The 12,919-nt window shown below is 34.7% G+C and overlaps 1 protein-coding gene across 2 annotated transcripts; it reads left to right on the forward strand.

The window, feature by feature from the left end:
- Positions 1-1,059: 1,059 nt before the first annotated feature.
- Positions 1,060-11,123, forward strand: bnip3la (BCL2 interacting protein 3 like a). 2 transcript variants are annotated; one of them, XM_027167304.2, is made up of 6 exons: positions 1,060-1,196; positions 4,375-4,642; positions 6,248-6,329; positions 6,764-6,861; positions 8,489-8,644; positions 8,777-11,123. In XM_027167304.2, the coding sequence occupies exons 1-6, from the start codon at positions 1,142-1,144 to the stop codon at positions 8,823-8,825; spliced, it is 708 nt and encodes a 235-aa protein (XP_027023105.2). In that variant the 5' UTR covers positions 1,060-1,141; the 3' UTR covers positions 8,826-11,123. The 2 variants fall into 2 exon arrangements, with proteins under 2 accessions (XP_027023105.2, XP_027023106.1); XM_027167305.2 differs by lacking the exon at positions 1,060-1,196 and adding an exon at positions 2,942-3,058.
- The last annotated feature ends 1,796 nt before the right edge of the window (positions 11,124-12,919 follow it).

The following is a 12,919-nucleotide window of genomic DNA, read 5'->3' on the forward strand; positions in this document are numbered from 1 at the left end:
GCTCATGTTTACTCTTATCATGAATCTGTTGTGTTATTTGAGGAGCTTACTGTAATGCATACCTTCATGCTCATTTTTTGAGTCCAATCTTTCATTCTGCAGTATAATATCCCACCCTTAAAGCTCAGATTGCTTTTAATACCATTATATATAATATAAATAATATTAGAAAATGAACACATTGCAGTAAGAACATTTATACTATAATTGTACCTATACTGGCATCAGGAACAAACAAGAACTATTGTGTGTGAATCTCTGAAGGTTTCAACACAGACACCTTGCTAAGGTACTTTTTGATGCTAAAGTATCTTCAAGTAAACACAATGTTACTTTAACAAGAAGCCCAGAACTACAGCTTCATAATTTAAGTATAAATCAAAACAGCACTATGTTTTGAATTATATTTAGTATACAAAATACCTTTTTGGAATAACTTAAGTGTCTAATTTTTTTCTGTATTGTGCACTATATTACATGATTTAACCTGTACTGCATTCAAACATGGACATTTACAGGGCATTTATAATGCCTTTATAATGCCTATAAAAAAACATTTACAGGTAATTTTATAATTGTAAGTTATATATGTGTGGGAGTTTACCACTAAGGGTTACTAATGCATTCATGTTTTCATGTTTGTTTGGGTTTTTTTTTTTACATCTTTTTATTACAAAGTCTCTCAAATAACAGCTGAAAAATCATAGGAGCATTTGTAAATAAGTGAATGTCATTAATCAATCAAGTGGACAATATAAAAACAAAAAAAAAACCTTTAATAATACCTACAAACTTTTAATAAACAATTTTGTTTGAAGAACATTGTTCAGAATCCCTAAGTGTATAAACCTGCTGCCTTTTTCCCCTTTAATGAATGTCCACATAGAGGAATGTCTGCTATCTAAATCTAGTAACATACATTATAGTATCGATAGTCTTCCATTTTCTCTGAAGAAGATGCTGGACGTTTATACAACATACAGTGTTGATTGACGTTTGTTGTTCTTTTTGTTTTGATGAATGTCGTTGCCGCGACATCGTGATGACGTCACAGTTCAGGTGGGGCCACGGGGACTCGCACAGCTTTTGCGCGTTCACGAGTGCACGCGATCTGCTTGTGTTGACGGACCCGATAGGCAACATGTCTGCCACAGACGCCGTGCAGCAAAACAACAATGAAGAACCAGGCCTGAACGGTAAACGTTTTTGGGAAACGCTGTTGTAGCTACATTCGATGTTGTTTACGGTTAGACGCTGTCTTGTGTCCTGCTTGATTGCGTTCGTCTTTAAACAGTAATTATGCAACATCTATTGTTTCATACAGGCTGGAATTTCCTTCTCTTTTAGACAGGACTGCTTTGAGGAGCGTTGGTCGCGTCATTTTTGAACAGCCAATAGAAATACGCGTGAACGAGTAAACACTAGGCCTCGCGGGAGAATAAGTGATGATTGACAGACTCTAGCCCAATCACGTGTGAGATAGTATGTTAGAGGCGGAGCTACAGGTTGAACAAAACAAGGCAATGGGGGGGGGGGGAAGAAAAATGGAGGCGGGGGCGGGGAATTGTAAATGACTAGGCAACTAAAAATTAAAGCTGTGAAATTCTCGCTTTTCTGTCCAAACCCTGACATCTTCAACATATGCTAGATTTTCATATCTATAAGACTGCCGACGTTATACATGGAAAAAGTTTTTATTAATGTTAAAATAGCACCAAATACCGTTTTAGCTTCCTGCTAGAACTGTGTATATAAACTGTTGAGTGATATGGGGCCGTTTTAATGGGTCAGAAAGTTTGTTTTCCTCAACAACGCTGTTTAAAGACAAGGGAACATGTTAAATAATGGACACAAACAGTCGCATTAATCTTACAAATAGACCTATGTTACTCTCAGCTGTTATACCTGTAAAAAGGTGTATTACGGTAATTTAACTAAATACTAGTCAAAGCTATTTTAAATAAGAAATGAGAGATTTCAGCTTGATTCGAGTGTTGTTATTTCCTGTAAAGTATCTATGCTGTATTAATAGCTGTATTTAATAAACCTTTTTAATGTAATCCATTCACCAGCTCAGTCTTGTTATTGCAGTCAGCCTCATGTTTTTCCAGCTGGTAGCTGGTTAGAACACACAGGAGTTTTAATCAGTTATTTGCAATTGGTTTATGCAAAGACATTAGTATGTTTACCTTTCAGAGAATCTTTTATCCAAGTAGAAAGCAAAGATGATAACATACAACATACAACAGAAAGCTCAAGCTAGCTGCTTAAATACTTATCACATGTAGCATCAAATGACATGGAAGTGTCTCACAAATGCTCTGAGAGGTGTTTTAGGTGGTTCTTTCACAATTCCAGACCTGTTATACATCTTAAATTTTGTTTAGTTGATCCACAAAAATGTGAGAAAACATGACTGACAAATGATACTGGAATGATTTGTGCAGGTGACTTAAACTCTCGAACATAACAGACACTTTCTAAAAGCAATACTGCCTCTCTCTCTCTCTCTCTCTCTCTCTCTCTCTCTCTCTCTCTCTCTCTCTCTCTCACACACACACACACACACACACACACACACACACACACACACACACACCTGCCAATGGAGAATAATGTGAAATAAAATCTATCAGTGTCTGTTTGACTTCACTAACATTAGACAAGTACATATTTATCCCTGTTTATTATTTATGTTATTTTTTATTTATTATTATTTATACCAATATATTTACATAGAAAATGAGCAAAACAGCTGTCTCTCAAAGATTCGGACCCAGAAGCCTGCGAACAAGTGTAACAGTAGCCTAATACACATAAATTACAATTGTTAAAATGCAAATTTTGGATGACTTAAATTAAACCAGGTATTTAAGTCATGAGGAGAATGTACTGGATGGATATTACGTTTTGGTGGTATTTTTAAATTAGGATGGGAACTAGAGTTCTCCTTCCAACTTGTTTTGTGATTTAAGAATTCTTGAGATTTTTGTGACTTCACAAGTGAAAGAGCAGTGTTGAGTGAATGCAGTGGACTATGGGAAAGGACTCTAGAAATGTAAGCAGAAATACAGAAATGTAATGAAATATACATGTTTTTATTATATATGTGTTTTCCTAAATTTTTGAAGGCCAAGAGCAATCTTTTTAGAGGGGAAAAAAAAGGAAACTTTTCAGAACATTTAAATTGCAGACACCTTGATATACCCTGAAAACTTGTAATATTCAGATATGGATGTTTATCATGTGGTGTATTTTTCTATAGTTCTACTAGTTATTTATTTCATAAACATTTTTCAATTATCTTTCTGTGATGCTGCATGGCTTTCTTTCGAGTCAAATCTATGTTGTTACATTTGATTTATTTTAGTTCATGTATATCCAGTGCAACACAATGCAGAATAAGGGGGTGCATGTGATGGGTTGCATAATTTGTAACAAGATTATTTCTTTCATTCATTCATTCATTCATTCATTCATTCATTCATTCATTCATTTTCTACCGCTTATCTGAACTTCTCGGGTCACGGGGAGCCTTGAATACAATAATTTGTTATTATAGTAGGATGCTAGCATAGCAAGAATAAAGTGGACTGTGAGACTCCTAGGTCAGTAAAGAGCAAATAGCATGGTGGGGTTGGCTCACTAGATTTTTGTTAGGTAACTGTGGTGAGTGTGTCCAAAAGCGTTTTATTGTTCTAATGCAAGGTGCCAAGTGAAGCCTCTGAGAGGAAAAGCAAGTGGAATGCTAGACTACAGCATTGCTAAAGGAGAGATAGGAAGAATCTAATATCTAAGAAGCAGATGTTGGCCCATACTTACAGTGGAAGTTTGCCAAGTTCAAACACTGTGAGATTTTTTTTGTTCTGTTTATAATATCTTAATTACTGACACAAGGAAAAGACTTTTCTACCAGTAGATATTTTATTATTATGGATAAGTGGGAGTCATTGCATGTTTAAAAACAAATCTTTGAACTGTTGCCATGAGCACATAAGCACCAGAATGACCAGACACAGGAAGTTTCTTCTCTCAGGCAATCCATCTGATGAACACTTGACATAAACCAAACACACAACACTACTCTTACATTATTTACTTAAAACACATACTTACTAATTTATATTTCAATTTGCACATTTTTTTCCACTGTACATACAACTGTCTATATTATATATGTGTTCGTGTCTTGTCAATGCCATTCTGTTTACACTGTGCAGCTTCTGCACTAGAACAAATTCCTCGTATGTGAAAACATACCTGGCAATAAAGATCTTTCTGATTCTGATTCTGATTCTGAAAATCTGAAACAGAGTTAAAATACTGTGAAATTTTATCAGTTGCATTAATATCAGAAACCTGATTGGACTTCAGGGTCCTGGGTGGAGTTGGAATTGAATGGGAACATGGCATCTGGGAGGCAGCAGCAAATCTCAAGCCTGGCTGCTTCTGTGGCCAATCGGAACCAGGGTGAGACTGAGCCACCACAATCCCTAGAGGCTGTACAGGAAGCACAGGAGGAGAGCCTGGCTGGAGGACTTGAGCATGTCCCCTCATCTTCCTCCATCCACAATGGAGACATGGAAAAGATACTGCTGGATGCCCAGCATGAGTCCAGCCCCAGTGGCTCCTCCTGTAATAGGTAAAAAAAATATAAGGAAAAGACAGCATTATTATTATTATTATTATTATTATTATTATTATTTTTATTTTTATTTTTATTTTTATTATTATTAAATGCTATTTTAATAATATATTTTGTTTCATGTTTAGAAAATTCATTTACTTGACATGTACAATTTTTGTTGCTATAGTTACTCATTGCGCCTCACTAACTCCACTATAGCAGTGTTTCAGATGGATAGTATTCTCAGAACCTGACATATTTCTATTAACATCAAAATACGTTTTGATAGATAATAAAAAGCATTTACATATGTCATTCTGGAAGTCTGTCAAATGCTGTAAATGTTAAGATTCTGGCAGGTCAAATGATATGGCTATCGTTTAAATTAATTTTCTGCAAATGGAAGCATAAAGCTCAATGTCAGTATTTTGGTCAGCCCTGCTGCGATTACTGATGATTTCAAAGAAATATAAAGCTTGTTTACCACGTCTAGCCTCCCTTATATTTACAGTGGAACTAAGTAGTACTAAGCAAAAGTTACTAAAGAAACTAAGATTACTAAGCATTAATTGGATCATTTTTAGCATGTCTCTGTGGCTTATTTCTAAAGATAATTTGACTAAACTACTGTCTGTTTGACATTCTGTTAAATATTTGATAAGTATTACAGACACCTTTGCATGGAATATTATGGATGTCAAGAACAAAAATTACTTGTTTTGACTGCAGAGTCAATTATGTTATAACGTATGTACATTGATGGACACTGAAAGCAAAAGATTTCAGTTGAGGAGCCTGGTTGAGGTGATAATGGCGTTTGAAAATAGAATATAAATGTTATACAGTGGTGTGAAAAGTGTCTGATTTTTTTATTTTTTGCACATTTGTCACACCTTAATATTTCAGATCATCAAACAAATTTCATTATTACTCAAAGATAGCACAAGTAAACACAACATGTTTATTATTAAGTGAATACAAAATCCAAACCCACATGGCGTTGTGTGAAAATGTGTCATCATTCCAACATCATACCAACAGTAAAGTATGGTGGTGGTAGTGTGATGGTCTGGGGCTTTTGCTGCTTCAGGACCTGGAAGACTTGCTGTGATAAATGAAACCATGAATTCTGTCTACCAAAAAATTCTGAAGGACAATGTGCGGCCTGAAGCTGAAGCAAACTTGGGTTCTGCAGCAGGACAATGATCCAAAACACACAGCAAGTCCATCTCTGAATGGCTGGAGAAAAACAAAATGAAGACTTTGTAGTGGCCTAGTGAAAGTCCTGAGCTGAATCCTATTGAGATGCTGTGGCATGACCTTAAAAAGGCACTTCATGCTTGAAAACCCTTCAGTGTGGCTGAATTACAACAATTCTGCAAAGATGAGTGGAACAAAATTCCTCCACAAGGCTGTAACAGACTCATTGCAAGTTATCACAAAAGCTTGATTGCAGTTCTTGCTGCTAAGAGTAGACCAATTATTTATTAGGTTTTGTGGCAAGCACTTTTTACACCACTGTAGACTTTTGTAAATTTGGGACCTATGGTGTTTTCTTATTGTTAGGTTTCACTTATGTAATTACCTCGAATTTACAATGTTTATGTGCTTTCCATGAAGTCCTCCAAGACCCCACAGTCCTGAGCATGACGAAGGTCTGATTACTTTCGATGTGGAGATGCCGAGTGAGAAAGATTGTCAGGTGCGACATTTTATGTCATTGTCATGTACATTTTATAATATGTTCTATATGCAGCCAGTGACTTCATGAATGGAATTCATGTATATTCATGGAATTCATGTATATGAATGGAATTATTTCCAGAAATTCCATCAAGTCAGGTCAAGAAGCTTTTATTGTCATTTCAACCTTATATAGCTGTTGCAGTACACAGTGAAATGAGACGTTTCTCCAGGACCATGGTACTAATAAAACAAAAACAGAGCTAGGGACTTAGTAAGTTATCCTAGCCACATAAAGTGCATCTGTGAAACCTGGTGCAAGACAAGACGAACAAGACACAATACGAAAAGACGAAGAACTGTAGAAGTTATTACTATTATTACTAATTAATTTAAGATTGTGTACAATTTTATATGAGTTTTTTTTTTATTATTCTTTCTGTGCTCTTGCAGTCAGAGGATGACAGTCTGGAGAAGGATGACATCCTCTTGGTTAAAGGGGAGAGCTGGGTTGCAGACTGGTCCAGTCGACCTGAAAATATTCCTCCCAAGTGAGTGGACAGTTTAAACCAAACATTCTACTTGAATATGTTGTTCCACATATAGTCAGTTCCATACATATTTGACAGTGCAACTATTTTTGTAATCTTTTCTCTGTACCACCCATATTATATGTGAAATTAAGAAGTCAAAATGTGATTATGAAGTATAGTCATTCACCTTTAATTCAGGGGGTTTAACAAAAAAGAATTACAGCAAGTCCTTCATTTTCACATTTCCAAATGCTATAAATGTTCACAGGCTCAGAAGTAATTGAACAAGTGACTGATAAGCAGGTCACGTTAGAATTTGCTGGAAAACATGTAATAAAGCCTGTCTATGGAACAAGATTATTTGGACAAAAGAAACCATGAATATTTTTTTCTCAGATACAGTCAAATGAAGCAAAACTGACAGGACGATTGGAAAATGACCAAAATCTTCAATCCATCAAGATAAAATCAAGACAAGACAAAGATCAAGACAAAGCGTTGTTTGGTTCAAGGGAACTTAGCATTTAGTGACGGGTTTTAGTCATTGACTACAATGGATGCATCTATCAAAAATAATCCTTATACAGTGATGCCTCAAGATACGAGTGCATTGACATACAAATTTTTTTAGATACGAGCTGAGATTCGACTAAATTTTTGCCTTGAGATATGAGAGAATTTTTGAGATACAAGCATCCGAGCTGCTGCTGCCAAAACAAAGATCCCCAACAACAACGTGTGCTCTGTTTCCTCAGCTTCCCGCATCTCACTCAGTTAAAGCCGCTTTTCCACTGCACGCCACAAACGACGGCCGAAAAGAAACAGAAGTCATTCATTTCCTATGGAGAGTTTCAAAGGCTGTAAAGAAAACAGAAATTGTAGCAATTAAGTTCAGTTAAGAGAATTTCAGTTAAGTTTGTTAATTTTAGTGAAGTTTAGTTAAGTTCCATTTAAGTGTAAAGTAGCATTAAGAGTGTACAGTAGCGAGTAAGTGAACGAAATTGAAAGTGTAATTCCTCCTAACTCCTCCGCCTGTTTACTCCTCCCTCAACCTCCGTGTGCATCTTCCATAAAGTAAAACCAGTTTATTTTTTTAACATTCTCTTTTATTACTGTATGTTTTTATACAATATTTGTCATTTATAAATACAGGTACTGTGCATTTTTCATATTCAAAACACATAAACAAAACACCTGGAGTGGAATTTTGCGAGCTGGAACGGATTAATGGGATTTCAATTCATTTAAATGGGGAAAATTGCTTTGGGATACGAGCAATTTAAGATACGAGCAAGGTCACGGAACGAATTTAACTTGTATCTCGAGGTATTACTGTATTTATAATCATGTTAGTTTGTCCAGTTACTTTGAAGCCTGTGAAAATAGAGCCTGTAAAAAATTGCAATTATAACAGTTAATGGAATATTTTGTTAGTTGTTATATTTTAGATTTATCACAATATAGCACACTATGCCATCACACTAGTTTCATCACAGCTTTACTTCATAGCCCTATTCAAAAGGGAATTTTTATACATATTTGAACTACACATAAGGAATAAGCAACCACACATCCATTACACTTTAGTCATTTTTAAAAAAATTAATGCAACATAAATAAGTAAGAAATTACCTTCTTTGCACAGGGAGTTCCAGTTTCGGCATCCAAAACGCTCTGGTCCAGTTTCTCTGAGTATGAGAAAGACAGGTGCTATGAAGAAAGGTGGAGTGTTCTCAGCTGAATTTCTCAAAGTGTTCATTCCCTCTATTCTGCTCTCTCACATCCTCGCTCTGGGATTGGGGTAAGTCTTGGGCATGTTTAAAATTTACTGAATTACTGGGGATTACTGAAAACTATGAGAGTTATAGATTTGATGCTTTAATATTTTAATCTAATTGTGTTTTTATTTAATAAGTAATTATCTGTTTTTCAGGGTCTATATTGGGAAGAGGCTGAGCACTCCATCTACCAGCTCATTTTAAATCCAAACAAATACCAGTGCCTGAAATGTCCATAAAAAGCAGTGGTGGCAAAGTTGTGTCCAAATATCTCTAACTTTTACTGTATGTTAAACTTTCTCTGTCCTACTCATTTTTCCCCATGTTCTCGGCTGTCATGCTGAAATTCATCATGACCTATCACCAGAAAATGCTAGGCAGTTTATTTGCTGCTTTCATCTTGAGTTAATAGTTTGCTTGCCTTCTAACACTGTGTTGAATGGATTGCTTTAGGTGTTTCATCTTCCTTTCATATTTTAAGTTGTTGTTAATTAAAAACAAAGTTTGTGCCCTTTTTTAAGCTGGTATGTGAGGCAAACAGAAGTTACATTTGGTTATGCCCCAAACTTGTACAATTACTACAACCACCATCGCTTTACCAAGCTATTACGTCTTACTGTGTCACAGGTGCAATAGTGGTATTATGTTTAGCTTTATAGGGGAAAAAAAGGCTGATGTGCTTTTGGAAGTAAAATATTTCGTTTTCTGATCTCCTTTAGTTTCCAGTTAAATAGATTTAGAAAGAGACTTTTTTTTATGAAGCCTAACAACTTCCTTGTGCCATCTTTGAAGAAAGTCCACTTCCAGCATTTTCTATTATTCCAGTTCTAGTACTGTGGTCTTAAATAATTTTTTAATATAATCATTCTAACAATGCTGTTTCTTGAAAGAATTTTTTTTGTTACCATTGTAGTTTCTGACGGCACCTCTAAGGCACCTTAAAGATTGAAATATGGCAGAAAGGTTTTGAATAGACTGTTAATAGCACATACTTGAACATTTTAGTTTCAGAGAAAGATACCTGCCTTACACAGCTTTGTGAGTTTTTTCTGATTATCAAGATGTCGCTTGGAAGATACCATGCCGTGATTTTATCTAAAAAATTTTTTTCTAAAATCTGTATTTGGTAGATGGTTTTGGAATGAATAGAATAATGAGAGACCCTGAGAATGTGGGAATACACACTGGAAAAAAAATACTTCTTTTTCTTGTATACAACTTTGCATTATGTTAAAGAATCCACCAAAAAATAAAATAGGCAGTGAAAATGAGTAGCCTTATGTTTCAGATAGAGGTTTCAGGTAAAGGTCTGATAGACTGATTATAGTAGCACTCAGTGGAACATGTGCATGCTTCCTAATTTAAAGAGAGGTTACACTGCAGTGATTACTACATGCACACTCATTTGCCATGATGCATATCATTCTTTTGTGGACCAGGCTTACAGAATCAACTTACTATGCTTCTGAGTGCCAAAGGGTCTCCACTGTGATGTTTACATCTAAGACCCAACACTGACACATTCTATAGTATATGGTAATCTAAAGGTAGATGTAGCTCTATCTAAGCTCTCTTTTGAGTGCTGTTCTGATGCACACTCCATTTTGGCATTACAGAATGCCATGAATACATTTAATTGTAACTGCTAAACCATATAATTTAGATTTGTGCAGTGTGAAACATTTCCATCGTTATTCGTCATGTGATAATGTGAAGTAGGAACCTTTATTTTTCCTTTCTCTTATTTCAGTGTTCAAAGGTAGTCTGTGATATTTTTCTTTTAAACACCATAGTGTCAGTGTAATTATCGGCTTTATGGTTCTTAAACTTTAGCCTAACAAGATTTATTGAGATGCTTAAAACTTTATTGACACCAATGACATTCAATTTAGCCATTTGAGAGTTTTGAGAGGGACAGCCCTAAAGGAATATAGACATCACTTATTGTTATGGGTAGATTTAAACTGATTAGATCTTACCTCCGACACTTTTCCCATAGCCTGATTATAACGAACATCAAGACATTTTTGATTAGTGTGTTCTTTGGTGAACAGTTAATGCAGAAGGTATTTTTTGTTTGTTTTTGTATAATGCCTAAAGGTTTAGTATGAATCTAGTATGTCCCATATTGCATGAATACTTATTTGTTTATTATTTAACATCTACTATGAAAGATGAGTTATTCCATGAGTGGGACAAAGAACTGTGAATGAAAAAGTAGCATGTTACAGCAAGATAAACTAAGCCCACCCTGCCTGTAAATGATAGATATTATATAATGTACATTTTACTCGCATTCTTTTGGGATGTGTTTGTTTCGATTTGTCTTTTTCTTTTTCTTTTTTGCTTTGATCATGAAAGAATGAAATTTGTTATGTTGGGCAGGGCCCTCATGGCTGACATTTTGTGGCTCTTTTTCCTGAGTTTTGGCAGAAACATAGTTTGTTTTATGTTCACTTATTGGAAGAAGAAAACTAACATTAAAAATCCCAAACAGCCCAACATTCTGTACATTATTATTATTATTATTATTATTATTATTATTATTATTATTACATACTATTTATATAAATGCAATTTATGTAGGATGGGTTCAGCAAAGTTCAGATGCTTTGTTAACTCTTTATATTGACTCAAGTAAGCAAGAATTTATTGTTAAATTGCTGGTACAAGCTGTGTACTAGATTAAGAATCAAATTTCAGGGGTAGAATTATCACTGTATTTAATTTATAGAAGTATTAATGTCAGAATAAATTTGAGAATGGCAATTGAAAATTCTGTCACATTCACTAGCATTTTCATTGCATGTTAAATTAATGGGAAGTAGAATCCAGAATGTTTTAACGATGAGTACAAAATATCCAAATAAGAACTTTAAGGTAATGTCTAACTAATGCATGCATGAATGTGTGTGGTGTGTATAGAATTTGTGATTATTTACAAATAAGTATGAATGCATGACTTTGCTGGTTGTCTGTGACATTGGATTGTGCTTTTGGTACAAACAGGCAAGCATGAGATCTGAAGTGTAGTGTTTCTCTCATCTGTCCTTATGCATGGAAAAGGTAAGAAGCACTTGGCATGGCAGAGAAACTCCTTTTATGTACACATTTTCAATGTTATTGCACATCTGTGATTTTTTTAAGAGCTCAAACCAGTCAGTGTTTAAGTGCAATTTATGCCTTTACTCACCTTTTTGTTACAGTATAGGCAGAGAAACAATACAGTATTGCCTTTTGATTAGAATTCTGACTTAATATATTGTTTGTTTCTGTTCTTCTAGCACATTCCAGATGAACCATTATTAAATTCATGGATTGAGTAATATTTACTCTTTTCTTTTAATGCCAGCACCTATATCTCTTAGCTTACCTTAATGTAATTTTGTTCATAAGCATACAATAATTGATATTGTTTTAACAACTTATTTTCATAACATTTACATCTACATTTATGGCATTTGGCAGATGTCCTTAAATAGAGAAACTTACAGAATTTCTATGACAAATTGTGCAGAAGGTTTTTTTTTCACATTTGAAGTTTTACTTTTTGAATTTTCTTTAATTTAAGTTTTCTGTAAAAACATCATTATCTGTTTATGACCTTTAGCAAAGCGTTTATCAAATCATTTGGAATACATACCAAATCTCTAAATGACTTAGCATGTGTTGTTTGGAAACAGACCTATTGTTTAAAATCTGAAATATTTACATTATGATAACTACAACCCAATATATAACATTTTTGTATATTACGGTAATTACTGCCTAAAGCTTCACATTTTTAATAAGATGACTTTAAATTACAGCATTTCTGTAGAAGAAAACTATTAAGTTTTATTTATGGGAATAAAATGTTTAAATGTACCAAGGCCAATATCCATAAAACCCAATGAAACTGAGTCTGCCTGTGCAAATAAATGCTCCAGCAATGAAAGTCTCCATAAAGTTTCAGTTATATTTTAAGCCTTGTGCAGGATACTGAGTTCAACATGGTATAAGTAAAAAAAAGATTGCGCTTACTCAATAGGAGGGAATTTTTGTTGAATCTGGGTAAAATGTGATGATTCCCAGGTAGCAGCAACACAGACATCCAAATAAGGCTAAAAGAATAAGATATATTAGTCTTAGTGTCAGGTTACAGTGGGGGCTGTGTGTCCATATATAAGTTAATGTGATGAAGTCCACCAGTGAGCTAATCTCTGCTTAGACATGGGCCTCACCTGTCACTGAGAAAGAAATCCTCTGTATGCAGACACCATTCCCCCTGACATATGCATTGTCTCAATAGCATGCCC

The sequence above is a fragment of the Tachysurus fulvidraco genome, chromosome 14, assembly GCF_022655615.1.
Source record: "Tachysurus fulvidraco isolate hzauxx_2018 chromosome 14, HZAU_PFXX_2.0, whole genome shotgun sequence".
Lineage (NCBI taxonomy): Eukaryota > Metazoa > Chordata > Actinopteri > Siluriformes > Bagridae > Tachysurus > Tachysurus fulvidraco.